Source organism: Scheffersomyces amazonensis (assembly GCF_036850825.1).
Source record: "Scheffersomyces amazonensis strain UFMG-HMD-26.3 chromosome Unknown RJT21scaffold_4, whole genome shotgun sequence".
Taxonomy (NCBI): Eukaryota; Fungi; Ascomycota; class Pichiomycetes; order Serinales; family Debaryomycetaceae; genus Scheffersomyces; species Scheffersomyces amazonensis.
In genome coordinates this window covers 1,027,445-1,043,765 of record NW_027042744.1, presented here as the reverse complement: position 1 = coordinate 1,043,765, position 16,321 = coordinate 1,027,445, and the positions used below count along the sequence as shown (strand labels likewise).

The 16,321-nt window shown below is 28.7% G+C and overlaps 7 protein-coding genes across 7 annotated transcripts; 4 read left to right on the top strand and 3 right to left on the bottom strand. All coding sequences in view use genetic code 12, as the record gives it.

Moving 5' to 3' along the window:
• Positions 1 to 11: 11 nt before the first annotated feature.
• On the top strand, positions 12 to 947 carry RJT21DRAFT_5465 (uncharacterized protein; the record flags this gene model as incomplete). The annotated part of the gene is made up of 1 exon (XM_064885016.1): positions 12 to 947. One exon carries the CDS (start codon positions 12 to 14, stop codon positions 945 to 947), a length of 936 nt encoding a protein of 311 aa, XP_064737983.1.
• A 659-nt stretch (positions 948 to 1,606) lies between these two features.
• RJT21DRAFT_114800 (uncharacterized protein) lies at positions 1,607 to 2,482 on the top strand (the record flags this gene model as incomplete). Its single annotated transcript, XM_064880286.1, has 1 exon — positions 1,607 to 2,482. The coding sequence occupies one exon, from the start codon at positions 1,607 to 1,609 to the stop codon at positions 2,480 to 2,482; it is 876 nt and encodes a 291-aa protein (XP_064737982.1).
• A 202-nt stretch (positions 2,483 to 2,684) lies between these two features.
• On the top strand, positions 2,685 to 3,775 carry RJT21DRAFT_121285 (uncharacterized protein). The gene has a single exon (XM_064882046.1). The coding sequence runs from the start codon at positions 2,744 to 2,746 to the stop codon at positions 3,764 to 3,766; it is 1,023 nt and encodes a 340-aa protein (XP_064737981.1). The 5' UTR covers positions 2,685 to 2,743; the 3' UTR covers positions 3,767 to 3,775.
• On the bottom strand, positions 3,776 to 5,813 carry SLD1 (Sld1p). Its single transcript, XM_064882045.1, has one exon. The coding sequence runs from the start codon at positions 5,593 to 5,595 to the stop codon at positions 3,829 to 3,831; it is 1,767 nt and encodes a 588-aa protein (XP_064737980.1). The 5' UTR covers positions 5,596 to 5,813; the 3' UTR covers positions 3,776 to 3,828.
• A 7-nt stretch (positions 5,814 to 5,820) lies between these two features.
• RJT21DRAFT_121281 (dolichol kinase) lies at positions 5,821 to 7,911 on the bottom strand. The gene has a single exon (XM_064882044.1). It carries the CDS (start codon positions 7,754 to 7,756, stop codon positions 5,936 to 5,938), a length of 1,821 nt encoding a protein of 606 aa, XP_064737979.1. The 5' UTR covers positions 7,757 to 7,911; the 3' UTR covers positions 5,821 to 5,935.
• Positions 7,912 to 8,405: 494 nt separating this feature from the next.
• On the bottom strand, positions 8,406 to 9,647 carry RJT21DRAFT_114797 (uncharacterized protein; the record flags this gene model as incomplete). The annotated part of the gene is made up of 1 exon (XM_064880285.1): positions 8,406 to 9,647. One exon carries the CDS (start codon positions 9,645 to 9,647, stop codon positions 8,406 to 8,408), a length of 1,242 nt encoding a protein of 413 aa, XP_064737978.1.
• Positions 9,648 to 11,048: 1,401 nt separating this feature from the next.
• Positions 11,049 to 14,865, top strand: SMC3 (cohesin subunit). The gene has a single exon (XM_064883173.1). It carries the CDS (start codon positions 11,106 to 11,108, stop codon positions 14,826 to 14,828), a length of 3,723 nt encoding a protein of 1,240 aa, XP_064737977.1. The 5' UTR covers positions 11,049 to 11,105; the 3' UTR covers positions 14,829 to 14,865.
• The last annotated feature ends 1,456 nt before the right edge of the window (positions 14,866 to 16,321 follow it).

Sequence of the window (16,321 nt, the reverse complement as noted above, 5' to 3'; positions counted from 1 at the left end):
ATAAACAAATTATGTCAACATTGCTTAAAACATTAATCATTAGAGGTAAAGAACGGAAATTGCACATTAATCGGTTATACAAGTCCTTGGGAAGAGTTTTCGAAGGCTTAATTGACTCACAAGCAAATAATCTAGGAATTCATGCTTCTCAAATAAAATTCAGTAATACCAAGGATCGTCCAATAAATATTTTTGATGAATGGTGTACGGAATTGTCAAACCCTTCTGAAAATAACAAGTTGGAAAAGTCTAGTTTGAAACTATTGAAATTTTTCAGAACTAGGGGGCAAATTCTGATTCAGAATATACAAGATAAGCCAATGGTATGGTCGAAAATCATTTCTGGAGGAAAATTTGGCTCGAGAAATATAGTGGCACAAGTTCCAATAACAGATCAAAACACAGATGTAATTATGAAGATATATGATCCTGTTCGGTCCCATGTATTCATACAAAACGACTGTGATATAGCTAAGACATTGAAAACTTGTTTGGAATTATTCAAGGAGGTATTAATTCTTCAAGTACTTGGTGATCTTCCTAATTTCCCTAAAATTAAAGACGTAGGATTTATCAACAACACTAAAGGAGAGTATGTTTATGAGCTAAAGGCCAATGAACCACATGTTGCTGGATTATATTTTACTTATCCATTCATACAAGCTGAACCTCTTAAAAATTTTTCTTATATAGAAAGGCAATCATTGAAACATGAAGTTTACCGAATTGTTAAGAGTATGCACGAAAGAAAAGTTATACATGGGAACCTTAATTCATTTAACATCCTTGTTGAGAGTCTAGAGGACCAAAAAGTATGGATAGTAGGATTTGGGCATTCATGTGTAAAATGGCGTGGAAGATGGTACCGTTGTGAGAGAATTAAGAACAAAAGACGAATGCTACTTGAAAATGATGATTTCAATTCATTAAAGAAACTTTTTAAATAGGTGATTTGTTGACTTGATGATTTGAGATAGCAGTGGTAAAAAATTAGTTAAATAATAGCTTTATTTTAGTGTAAAACATTATGACATCTGAATAAATATAATAAATTAAATTGCAATGTGTTTGTTTCTGAGAGGCTGCAAAGTGAACTACATACAGATCCTTAAAAAACGATGAGTCCCTTTTTTTTTGCGCCAACTTCAGTGTAATTGTATCTATGGACACGACCAAAACTTTCCTTTATCTTTTGATCCTTATCTTTAGATAACACGCATCTCGGAGGCATTGTTTTGGTTCGGATATCAGATCCCTTTGCCTTTCTCCTGACCTACTTTATAACAAGATTATAATTCTGTAACACTTTTCTTCTTCGTTTAGATCATTTTTCTTTATATTTTATAAATTAATTGTGAGAATCATTCATATTCTTTTAATTTAACAGTAATTAAAGCCAATTCTCAACTTATCTAATTTGCCTTCGTAAAAAGATAAGGAAGTAGTATACGCATATCACACATACATTTAAAAAATACAAATTTATAATCAATTAATATTTATACATTAATATCCTTATACTTACTTATATTTATATTAATATTTATTTAAACTTATTTTTTGAATTTATTTTTATTATCAAGCTTTAACCCATCAAACCAATTGAATGATTCGGGAACCCTATTATAGCTCATCAAGTGCCACTTCATATATCAAACCATCAAATCCCAAAATATATTCATTTATTTCTCATGATTTACCAACCATTAATTCAAACCATATTAGTGTAGCTCCAAGTTATCAATTATCCGCCATAAAGCTTTCTCCACCACCAACCACATCTCATGGATCTAAATCATCATTAAGAAGAAATTCAGTTGAACCTTATTATACAAAGGCTGTTAAAATTGGTACTTTACCTCCAAGAATTTCTTCAATCTTTAAATATACTTTTGTTGATGATGAAGATGATATTCAACCACATCATCGTCAAAAAGATAATTCAGATGATTTAGATGATTATGCTGTATTATCAGATTCTGATAATGAACCAGTTATTGATTCTGATGATGATTCTGATAATGGATATCTTTTCTTTGGGAAAAGCAAATCAGTAAATCATCATAATGTATTGAAACCACCTTCTTCAGGTGAAAGTTTATCAAGAAAAGTTAGTGATAATTATACTTCAAGATATGAATTAGATACTGATTCAGAAGATGAAACTATTCTTGTTGAAGAGTTCAATAAATTAATGAGACCTATAAAAGCAACTAAATCAGATAATAATCTCTTTAATTTGAAACCACCTCATTTACAAAGCTTGAATGAATTAAATGATTCATTATTACAAAAATCCAATAATCCAAATGTTTTAACTAATGTTAGATCAAGAACCATTTCTGAAAATTTAGTTGAACCACCTAAATTACATATGAAGGTGTATAATTATGAAGATATTTTCACACATCCTGCTCCTTTAAAAATAGGTTATGATCGTGATGATTATGACTATGGTTTTGAAACAAAATATTTAATTTAATTTAATTTAATTTACTTTACTTTACTTAGCAGTAACCACTTTCTTTCGGTATTTAGTCTCTCATTATTTTGTATTTGGTTTTCTATATGTTTATGTATTTATACGGGTTATAAAGGAATATAAGCAATTATAAAAATTTGTTAGTAGCGAAATTCTCAGTATCACAAAAAGATTTATACTAGGCTAAAATTTTGTTAGGGAAGAGCTAATCACTAAGTTGTATATAGTATACTTGTAAGACTAAACCCATTACAAAATCATATGGACTTTGTATATGCTCCTCCGCCTCCCCCATCTTCGTCTAAGAAGACTGGTGGATCTACTAATGGAATTCAACATGCACAAATATCAGCACTGAATGAAGAATCCTCTACAAATCATAAGAATAATAAGAATAAGAATAATAATAATAATAATAATAATAATAATAATAGACGGTATAATAAACATAATGCTAAACAAGTGTATAATCAACTGAGTAATAACATCAACCAAGAGATAGCCTCTTCTGTGACGACCCTGTTATTAGACTTACCTACTTACTTACCTAATGAAGAGCCTGTAATTGATGTATCGCCTAGTACTAAAGATCGCGATGAGGGACCCATAAAAGATAAAACAGATCTTGATAATAATGATGAAATCAATAATGAAGTCAATGATGATGAAGTATCTCAAACTGTTAAAGATCCATCGCAACCTATAGTTATACCAGGTACAAATATAACATTACAAACTGATGAAGATATAGCTAAATGGATCGAAGAAAGAAAGAAAAGATGGCCCACTAGAAAGAATATAGAATTGAAAGAACAGACACAAGCACAAGCACAGGCACAAGTACAAGTACAGGATCAACAGAATGAAATTAATAGTCAAGATCGAAAGAGGCGGAATTCGAATTCAAATTCAGATACTCCAAATACAAAGAAAGCAAGAAATATTTGTAGATTTTATCAATTGCATAAACATTGTAAATTTGGTAATAAATGTAAAAATCTCCATGAATTACCAGATTCATCTATATCTAAATCTAATAAATTTGATAATCCAGCATTTAATTTACCTGATATAGAATCTACACATTTTAAGAGAACAATTAATGATATTCCAGTATTAATTCCTAAATTATATAGTAATATTCAAAAATCTGGAGGTAGATTATTTAAACATTTAATTAAACGAGAACATTCAGAACATGAAAATAATGTTATATTACAATTTATTCAATATTTAGATACTAAGGGTTTAATTGATCATGAAGTTATGAAAAAGCAAAATTGAAGTAGTATTATTCTATATATAAATATGAATGTATAAATACTATAACTATCACCATATTTCCTCTAATATAAATCACCATCATATGATTTAGTACAATCTAACATTATTGTACATTGTTTACCAATATCAGCTAATTTACTAATAACAATTTCATTACCTTCTCCAAAACCATAAATAGAATAAGGTAATCCAACTTCTTCACAAAATTTAATAACAAATGGTTGAACTCTTCTAAAATTATGTCTAGGAATTCTTGGAAATAAATGATGAATTGCTTGGAATTGTAATCCACCATGTAAAAAATCAAGCCATTCAGGACAATCTACATCCATAGTAGTTCTTAATTGACGAGATGGGAAGGATTCACTAACTCCTAAATCAGAAGTAGACATAGCAAAATGACTTAAAGTAATTTGAACATGAACTAACATAGTAGCAATATGACTAACTAATACATATAAGATTCTATTACCCCAACCATCAATTGATTTAAAAACTAATAAGTAAAAAAACCAATAAAAGAAGAATGATAAACCTGCTAATTCAAAATATCTAAACCAAGCTGCCTTACCATGTCTTGGACCAAGTCCTCTAATTAAATGACTCCAAGATAAAAAGTAAAGATTAAATCTTCCAAAACATAAAATTGGATAGTATAAATATTTTTGAAAGGGGATAAAAAATTCAGCAGCTTTATCAAACCAAAGATAATTATCATAATAAGTAGAATAAACATTATTAAATAATCTAACACTAACGGCAAAAAATGGTAAATGTTGAATATCTGGATCATGAACTGGATCATTTGTAATAAGATGATGAACATTATGATTTCTTTTCCACCATCCTAAACTTAAACCTCCAAACCAATCAGCAATAATCATACCAAATAAATTATCGAGTTGATAATTATGAGTAAGTGATACATGACCAGAATCATGAGCAATAAATGTCATTTGATGCCATGCCAGACCCATACATATAGCACTTAAAGTTAACCAACCTATTTTAAGAAATGAAAATGAATATAACATAAGACTACCAATCTTAATGAGTTCACGACCATAATTCCATAAATCACAAGTATAAAATCCATTTCGAATAATTGTTTCATGTAATTCATTATATTTATCACGAAGATTTTGTTGAGTATCATAATCTAAAGCAGGTAATTGTAAAATATCTTGACGAGTTAATTCATTATCATAATTTTCCATTAATAATTTTGGATCTACAATAGCAGATTTTTTTGCAATTGTTTCCGTTACTTTTTCATCAATTGGGAATAAATTATTGGTATTTTCTTCAGTTACTAATATATTTTGAGGTACAACAGGTTTTACAGTATTGACTTTTGGATATCCAGCTGAATAATTTGTAGGAAATTCATCTACAGTTTCATTAGGAGATTCATTTGTTAAAGAAGGTGAAGCTGTTTCTTCTAATGAACTAGTTGAAGATATATCATCTAATTTATCATCTAATGATTGAGTTCTTGCAACCAAAATTTCATCTTCCTCTTGTTGATATTGACCCTTCTTATAAATTCCACCTTGAATTGGAGGTAATAAATTCTCCCAATAATGATCAATTTCTCCAATTTTCCAACGTGAAAATATACTTATAGTTTCATCACTATGATAAGCATTCATTTCATCAGTTGAATCTCTACCTACCATATGATATACTGCTTTATCACCCCCAGGATGATTTCTGATCCAATTGGTTAAGTTAAGAACATTCTTTTTATATATGACAATAGCTTTCCCCTCAGCTATTAAATCGATAACATCAGCTCTTGAAAGTATATTAACTGGTTTCTTAGACATGGTGATATAACAGATATTAACGAAAGACTGGTTGAAAAATCTGTAAAAATGCTAAATTATCGATACTTGCAATTTTCAGCTATATATGAAGATGTTGCGGAACTTCCACAAACGGGAATTTTTTTTTATAGCCCACGTACCGATCCGGAAAAATTACAAACTGCTCGTATAGGAGTGGTTCGATACAAACGCACTCCATTGTTGCAAAACGACCAAGTTGAAAATGTATATGTATATATTTTATTATACTTGTAAATATAGAAGAATGACTCGTACAGAATATTGAATAAAATTAAAATTAAAATTAAAATTAAAACTAAAACTAAAATTAAAATTACATTTAGTAACATCTATTTATAAGTTCATAACCAATAGGTAAAATAATTGGTATAAAGAAATTGTCATTAAGATTAGAAGTACCTTCTAAGATTGCACTTAAGAAGGTAACAACAAATAAATTCTCCCAATGAGGATCAATTGGGATATAAACTGAATTGAAATTAGTAGATAAATAGTAGTCAATTGCTTTAAAAGCAACTAAATTAGAAATAATAAAGGCTGCACTTCCTTGAATGGATTTATCACTACCTTTCCATTTTATTGAACCAAAACTTCCTCCTATAATGGATGCAATTGCGTCACCTAAGCCTAAAGCAACAACTCCCATATATCTTATAATACTAACTTGTGTTGTACCATTTAAAATATAATCATATATAATTGGTATAGTTATGCCTACTAATAAGTAGATGTAGGAAAGATTAAAAGGACCCTGTAAATCTTTTTCATCTTGAAATTGAATTAAAATTTTGGACAAGTACTTACCTAAGAAAGAAAATTTGGAATATCTTATAATTTCAGCTAAGATGAATACTATTATAAGACCAAGTAAACTGATCAAAGTGAATTCAACTTGTTCAATTAAAATTGATGGACTGAATAATAAGATTACAATAATTAAGAAATGCCAGCTCTTTCTTCTCCAATTTTTTGACCAGTTCTTAGCAAGATAGAATATAGTTGGAACTATAACGGCTAACAAACTCAACCAAACTTTTAAGAAGGTTAATCTTTCTTCATTCTCAAAAATGTAAGTGTAAATCCAAACAACGGAATTCTCACCCAAGGTTGGCTGTAATTGATAATTAGTTAAGAAATAAAACATAGCTGAAAATACCAGACCTGTAACAATATATGGTAAGTATAAATAAAGTGGATATGAAAATAAAGTTGAGGCAACTAAACTAACAAATAATTTTTGAAAGATAACTAACGGCAAATAAGGTTCAACTAAATCGTGATTCCATATAAGATTTGTAAAGATCACTGAAATTAATTGAATTTCAGCTCTTGAGAAGCTTCTTTGAACTTCAATTTCAATTATTTCATCTTCTATATCGATTTCATCGTCGTCAACTTCAATTTCAATAATTTCAATGTCTTCATCAAAGAATCCATCGTTTATATAATTTAAACCAATACTAATAACAAAATGAGTGAGACAAATTATAACATATTGGAAAGTTGGAGTTTCTTCACTGGTGTTATAAATTTCATAAAAAGCAATAGAACTGAAGACAACAAAAAATGGATGTAATCTATCAACAATGAAATAATTGAGGGCTAAATTAACATTAAAAAACTTTTCATTATAATGAACAATACTAAATAATAAAGGTAATAAAACACTGTAAAGATAATTAAATTCTGGAGGATATTTAGTTTCTCCAGGAGCAAAACCTTTAACATAATTTAAGATCAAAGCTGCTAATATCCCAATAAAATTAGCACCTATAACCCACCAGGTTTCATTTAATTTTTCTAATTTTTCGTAATTGGCATATATAATTTGTGATAGATAAAGGAATACCAATAATTGAACAGATTTTAACAAAGTCAATTGTTCATTTAAGAAGTCTTGAACTCTATAAGTAATATTAAAAGGAAATCCGGCTGTTTCTAATTCAACATCTCTTTCTTGTTCTTGTTGTTTCTCTGAATTAATTGAATCATTTGGCTTTGGCTCTTCAGTAGCTGCTGATGATGCTAAAGTCTCAGGGTCGACATTTTGAAAAATGGTAGCTGTAGATCTCTGGGTTGCCGATTGAGGTTTGGCCTCTTTCGTAGCTCTGCTACGTGTATTATACTTCTTTGGTGGCATTCCCTACTTTCCCTTAGATTAAATCATAATGATTTTTCAATCTTTATGGGGCAGCTCAAATGAGGTTTTGTTCGGCCCTGCTCGTTGACGATTGTTCAGTTATGCAGGCAGATCAATTTTCTTTTCTAGGCAAATGTAATTAGGATATAACTAAGATATTACTAGAATATACAGTTTTAATTAAGTTATGTTTAAGATATAATTGAGATATAATTGAGATATAATTAACATATACCTCGGATATGACCGACTACATTCACAATGCATACCCAGGCTAGATTATTTTAATTATGCCTTAAAATATGAGAAGAGTAAAACTGTTGAAACTACAAATACATAGGGGTTGTTAGAGGTAGAATCTACTTTTTAATCATAAATATAAATTTAATTTATCTCTATAAATTCATGTAAGGTAGAATTCACGTGTGTGTTGTTATGGTTATCGTGGTATAGTTGTATGTATTGTATAGTATATGTCGCACTGTATAAACAACCGATAAAATCATAGAACAAAGATGGCGCCTATATATCGTAGCAGATTTTGATAGACAATAATCAGATGTATTTTTTATACATTAAACTATAAACACAAATCTATTCTTGGCCAAAGAACAAAAACCTAATAATAAAACTGGAAAATCGGTTCATATCACAACTCTTTGTTGTTTATTTCAATCCACCTATATGGTTCTACTTTCCTGTCTATTATAAATTGATAATTGTAGAATATGAAATACTTCAATCTTGGATAGTTAGTAATAGTCTCTTTGACCCAACTTACTAAGCTCCTAACCTCTTCGTTAAGCTCTTCACATATATCGTAGTCATTACTGAAAAACAAGTCGATCTTTAATAATTTTATACGTGTGAAACTCCCAGAATAGTTGACCCTTACAAGTTCTAGAGTGGAACCACAACTTTTAAGCAAAGCCTTGACAATATCACAGTTTTGACGAACATTTATATGTGCGAACGTTTCTCGAATATCTAAGCAAAACTTTTGAATACGATAGTTAGATAATAATTCCATAGTTTTATGTAGAGATGTAGGTCTAACCCAGATTCGTATAATAAGTATCTTTATGTTTGGCATAGACTTTATCATTCTGTAGAAGAAATTGTCCTCGTGGCTAGGACAAATGCTTTCAATTTCAAATTCTGTAATATTTTCACATCGGAATAGGGACAAAGATGATTCACAATTATCAATGTATCCGGGACTGGAGAGCATACTCATCGACAAGCAATTGACTCCAACAAATATCCCTTGGAATTTTTTAATTGTTTCGACCAGAGCATCTTTTACAGCCAAATGCATTTTTTTAAACAAACCAAGAGTACTTGCCAAACTTTTTACTTTATAGAAATAATCTTGACCCTCTCTAGTTGATGGATTACTCATAGATATTATTAGTATTCGACTTGATCTTTGATTGATTACCTTCTTGGCTTTCTTGGGGACCCAAAGATGATCAATTTTAGTATAATAACCGTATTTAACCAGAAAACAATAATCTTGATTTGGCGCTGGATAATAGATTAATCTTTGAAATTTCTTCTTGCAGGGACACTTTTCAAGATTTACAATTGTGAATTGAGAATAATTAGGTGAATTCAATTTTCGATGAACAGTGAAGGTCCGTTGTACCGGGTGCTTAATAAGAGCTACCCTGAATAGTTTATTCATGCATAGTTTGTGAATTCTTGAATTTACTAGGCACAAGTCTAACACGTCAAGTTGATTCAAGTGATCTATGATCCGAGCTAAAACTTCGTCAGGCAAGGATTCCAAACTTGTGGCTCTTTTGGTTGATTGAACTGAGTAATCTAAACATGTTTCGGTATTTGGAGGTGTGGATATGAAGCTGAATTTATGTAGTGAGCAAAACATTGAGCAAGATTTTATAGTTTAGAGGCAAGCAAATTTTTACTGGAATAAAAACGGTGGTTTGGTTAATATTTATAAGGAAATAGTTGTTACTTTTTTTTTGCAGCTATTGATGCAGAAAATACATTAAGGAAATAATAAATCTTATAGAGACTGAGTGCCTATATTTATTATATAGATAGTACACGACTTCGGTTACAATATATACATATATATATTAATTACAAACTTCTCTATAAAGTAGTAACTATATAATGATTGAGGTGAGTAGGTCGGCTCTTGAGGCAGTTGTTCTGTGACAACTGTATAAACTTTTTTGACTTTCCCTAAATAGGAAGGTATGGTTGCAATTTTCTTACATATTTAAGGAGAAAAAAATGAATAGATTGACACATTTATTTTCAGGAATTCATGTACAAACAATATTACGATAAGATTATAATTCGATACTTGTGGATGAGTAATATTTAGTTTAATACTTGAGGAGTTATATTTGTTTAAACTCTGGAACGATGATTAATCAATCTTCCAGAGAAAGTACAATATACTTTCTTAGTGATATAGGTACTTTCTGTTCTTAAACATTGTGCTTTATTATAATCAACACTCATATCCTACCTTAAAAGACTACTATTGTGTATAATTTAAATATAAATTGTTGTGTATATTATTATATGTAATTAAATTTATATATGAAGAATATGATCTATCACTGCGTGATCGCATAATAGAATTGTGCTGAAAAATACAACTGTAAATGAAAAGACAAGGAACTGAAGACATAATCAAAATTTATAATCCAATCAGATCGGTTTCAACGAAGACTACTAATGGAAATGCCTAAATAATAATATGTATGTTCATAATACATATACTTTTGTTAGTAGATTCCTATAAGTGCATACGATATGTTATCTGAAAATCGTATTTCCAGTGATTATTATACATAAGGGACATGAGCATATATTCAAGCTGTTAAGTCACGTAAGTATACAATGCGATTCACACATGGAGGTGAAAAATTGCAAAATTATATTTTAATATGTTAGTAGATTCCTATATTCTAATTAAGTTACTGAATTCTTTCGATCCTTTGGATCTTACAGAGATCAGTGAGTGACACACAAATAAAAGGATACAAAAGATATGCAGCAGTTTTACTTTCTTATATAGTTCCTTATGGTAGTGTATCTATGCAAATTGACACAATTATTGATTTAAAAATAACCACAAACGATTCCTCCGATCTGAAACAAATGTAAAGAGGATATTTGCATTTTGCATTTTGCATTTTGCAATTTTATTGTTTTGCGACATGCGACATTTCGACCCATCAAAATTTAACGCGTCCTTTATCGAAAATTTATATTTTTCACTATTTACAATTGGAGTCAAGTCTACTTAATATTCCAGAAAAAGTCTGTATTAATAGGAAATATTGTTAGTAATATAGAATTGATAATGTATATTAAGAAGATTATCATACAAGGGTTTAAAACCTATAAGAATCATACTATTATAGATCTTGTATCACCTCATCATAATGTTGTAGTAGGACGTAATGGATCAGGTAAATCTAATTTCTTTGCAGCTATAAGATTTGTATTATCAGATGCTTATACTCATATGACAAGAGAAGAAAGACAAGGATTAATTCATGAAGGTTCTGGAACAGTCATGAGTGCATATGTTGAAATTATTTTTGATAATAGTGATGGAAGAATTCCAATTAATAAAGTAGAAGTATCAATTAGAAGAACTATTGGACTTAAAAAGGATGATTATTCATTAGATGGAAGATCTGCTACGCGTTCTGATGTTATGAATTTATTAGAAAGTGCTGGATTTTCAAGATCTAATCCATATTATATTGTTCCTCAAGGAAAAATCACATCTTTAACTAATTCTAAGAATGGAGAACGATTATTATTATTAAAAGAAGTTAGTGGAGCCACCGTATTTGAAAATAAATTAAAAGAATCTATAAAGGAAATGAATAATTCTAATTATAAAAAGCAACGAATCGATGAAACTTTACAATCTATTGATGAAAGATTATCTGATTTACAAATAGAATCAATTGATCTTAAGAAATTTCAACAATTAGAGAAATCTAAAAAGATTTTAGAATATAATTTATTTGATCGAGAATATAATGAATTAAATCAAACTATTGAAGATATTGATGAGAATTATAATACTTTATTACAACAATCATCTCAAGATTTACAAGATTTAGAAAAGAGAGAAAAATTATGTCAACAATTACAATCAACTATTGATCAATTAAAAGTTTCTTTAAAGATTTCTAGATTAGAAAAAGATCAAACTAATTTAGATTATAATGAATTATTTAAATTAATTTCTGCTAAGGAAGTTAAAATTCATGAATTAAAACATTCCAATGAAGATTCAATTGAAAGATTAAATTCTATTCAACAACAAATTAATAAATTTAAAAGTTTAAAATATGATAATGAATTAAAAGTAAAGGATATTAAACCAGAAATTATCAATTTACAGAATCAAGAATTGAAATTAAAGGATAATTTAAGTGAATTTAAATCTAAACAAAGATCATTATATTCTAAACAACAAAGATTTCTGAAATTTGAAACTAAAAAGCAAAGAGATACATTATTAAATCAAGAAATTAGTTTAATTAAACGGCAATTAATTTCTAAAGATAATGAAATAAATCAAATTAATTCGCAAATTAAAATTAATGAGAATAATATTTCTGAATTAAATAAAAAGATTACTAATTTAAATTCTAATATTAATAATGAAGAATATCAATTAACAAGTTTAAATTTAAAGAATTCTATTAATGAATTAAAACTTGAATTAAATAATTTAAATGATAAACGTAAGATTCTTTGGAGAGATGAAATTAGATATAAAAGTATTTATGATTCATTAAATAATGATTTAAATAATGCTAATAATTTAGTTAGTCAAACTATGGATAGATCTCAAGCTCAAGGGTTAAATTCTGTTAAACAAATTGTTAATAAACTTAATCTTCAAGATAAAGTATATGGACCATTAGCCGAATTATTTAATGTTAATGAAAAATATAAAACTGCTACTGAAGTTATTGCTGGAACATCATTATTTCATATTGTGGTAGATAATGATCAAACAGCTTCATTAATAATGGAAGAATTGGTACGAATTAAAGGGGGTAGAGCCACATTCATGCCAATCAATAGATTAAATAATGGTAATGGTAATGGTAATGATAATGATCATGATATTATTTATCCTGATAGTAATGAATATCAATGTATTCCATTAATTAAAAAAATCAAATTTGATAATCCCCTTATTGGAAGGGCAATTAATCAAGTATTTGGTAAGGCTATAGTAGTGGCAGATTTATCAATTGGAAGTGAATTAGCAAGAAAATTTAAATTATCTGCTATTACCTTAGATGGAGATCGTGCTGATACAAGAGGGGTTTTAAGTGGAGGATATAGAGATTATAAGAGATCACGACTTGATGCATTAAAAGTTCAAAGTAAAAAGAGAAAAGAATTAACTAATGTTGAAAATGATCTTAATGGATGTGTTAAAGAAATTGAATTATTAAATCAATCAATAACATCTGTCAATAATGAATTACAATTAAATGTTCGAGATTTAGATAAATTACAATCACAACAAGAACCAATTAAAATAGAATTAGCTAGAGCAAATGATAAGAAATTTAATTTACAACAAGAATTAAAGGGTTATCAACTGAATATTAATAATTTGAAATCGATTAGGAATTCATTATCGATTAATTTAAAACAAAATGAAGTTGAATTAAATTCTCAATTTGCTCAAGTATTATCTGATAATGAAATTGAACAATTAAATCAATTAAATTTAAATATTAAGATTACAGAAAATGAATTAGATAGTATTGTTACTAAATTATCTGATTTAGAAACCCAGATTTCTAGTTATGAATCAGAATTAAATAATAATATTATTCCTAAATTAACAAGTTTAACTGTTGAATTAAATAAATATCAAACCAATTCACAAGTAAATTTTGAAGTTAAAGAACATGAACAAGAATTAATTAATTTAAATAATGAATTATCTAAAGTACAAGGTAGACAAAAGAAAGTTCTTGAAGAATTTAATGCAATTAATGAAGAGATTCAAAAAAGTGAATCATCTTTAAAGAAATCTAATGATCAACAATTATCACTTTTAAAGAAATTAGAGAAATTCTCGAAATATAGTGAGAAAACTCTTAATAAGAAATCTATTTTAGTTAATAGACGAGATGAAGTTCAAAAAAAAATTAGAGAACTTGGAGTTTTACCAGAAGAAGCATTTCATACCAATGATAGTAGTAATGATGATTTACTTAAAGAATTGAATAAAGTTAATGAAGAATTGTTAAACTATAGTCATATTAATAAAAAGGCTATGGAACAATTTAGTACATTTAATAAACAAAGAGATGAATTAGTTATAAGGCGTGAAGAATTAGAAACTTCAAGACAATCTATTGAAGATTTAATTAAAAATTTAGAAAATCAAAAAGATGAAGCTATAAGGAAAAGTTTTAAACAAGTTGCTAAAAGTTTTAATGAAATATTTGAAACTTTAGTACCAGCTGGTGTTGGTAATTTAATTATTCAGAAGCGTAATAGTATTGATAATGGTAATGGTAATGGTAATGGTAATGGTAATGATGGTAATGGTGATGATGATGTCCAAAGTGAACAAATAGAGCAAGATAATGAAGATGGTGTTAATGAGATCACACAAAGTCAATTGACTAATGAACAATCAATTGATAATTATGTGGGAGTAGCAATATCTGTATCATTTAATTCTAAACATGATGAACAACAAAGAATTGAGCAATTATCAGGAGGTCAAAAATCATTATGTGCTATTGCATTAATTCTTGCTATTCAACAATGTGATCCTGCCCCATTCTATTTATTTGATGAAATTGATGCAAATTTAGATACTCAATATCGTACATCTGTTGCAAATATGATTAAACATTTAAGTAAAGATGCTCAATTCATATGTACAACATTTAGACCAGAAATGTTACAAGTGGCTGATAAATTCTTTGGAGTCATCTATAGTAATAAGGTCAGTAGTGTGAGTGAAATTAATAAGGAAGAGGCTATGAGTTTTGTAGAAAATCAGCAACAAAATTGAAAAGTAAATAATTCATATAATGGTTAATGTACTGCACTAAATTAATTGTCGCAAAATATGTAAAATGTACCAAATATAGTAACCAATTTGGAGGCTTATACTTAAGGTTTTTCTACTATGATTGGATAATAAGCCCGTCTATTCTATTAGCGATTATTTTTGTATACAGTGTTCTTACATTTTATTCATACTTCGGATTTATCGTTAGTTTAAACTATGTATTTATTTGATACTACTTAGTGAGCTTTACTTAAGTCATCATATATGGAGACTTAACTATGTCTAATATTGCTAAAAATAGTAATTTATAGCAATCTTAATAGAAGAGATAATTTAGTGTTGTAACTTCTAAATATAATCGGCTGCGCTACTAACCATAAAAACCATCCATTGTTTATACATATAGTCAAGGAATCCCGAGATCCTAGATCCTAGATCCATTGATCTAACTAACACTTTATACATAGTGCTAGACGGGAGGGTGTGCGTATTTACCGAAAGTGAAGTTCACGTGATCGTTCCAAGTTACCTTAGATTTAAAAAAAATGACACAGAAGACAGCCAGACATTCTACACCTGAACGCACAAGTTAAATAAATAAATAAATATAAATAACAATATATTTCTTCTTTCTTTTCTTTTAGTTTATTTATATTAATATTTATATTTAAATATATCTTTTTAAAAGGTTATTCATTAATTCAAATTAAGATGGTATGTACTTACAATGCATTTATAAATTGAGAAGGTCCATAGTCGGCTATTAGACATGTGCTACAGTTAAAGTTAGTGCTTCAAGAAAAAAGATGTTAGCGGGCCAGAAAATATAATTAGGCACTATATCCGACTCAAATTTACCAGGTACACCTTGCGCAGTGTATATGTAATGAACAGGTTTAGAGGATTCTAAGTTTATGTTTAATGAATATATAAGAATAAAGCAACTATAAGTAGTTGTTGGTTAAAGTCAATTGCCAACATGTTTTTCCAATTCCAATTGACTGGTATATAATAGAGAATCTCCAACAATCAATAATAGCAGTTTGTGTCCGCGATGGAAAATGAATTTTTAGAGGGGGCATTAAAATTTCACATCCTCACCGCAGTAGCTAAGCTTTGTATTTTTGATACAGATCATCGCTGATAATGGTGCGACTATGGTGCTATTACCTAATTAGGCAACTTCCACTTGACCTTTCCTTTTTATGACATTGTCAATGGTCATTGTTTACTAACATTAATTTTATAGTCTTACCAACAAGGTCCTCCACAAGGTGGTTATTATCAACAAGGTCCACCACAAGGTGGTTACTATCAACAACAACCTCAACCAATGTATGTTCAACAACAACCTCAACAACAAAGCGGTGGATGTTTACAATCATGTTGTGGATCATGCTGTGCTTTAATCTGTTGTTGTTGTGCTGAAGAATGTCTCGGTATGTTGTGTATGAACTAATCTAAAAATATTAATTCATGACCGATTGGCTGAT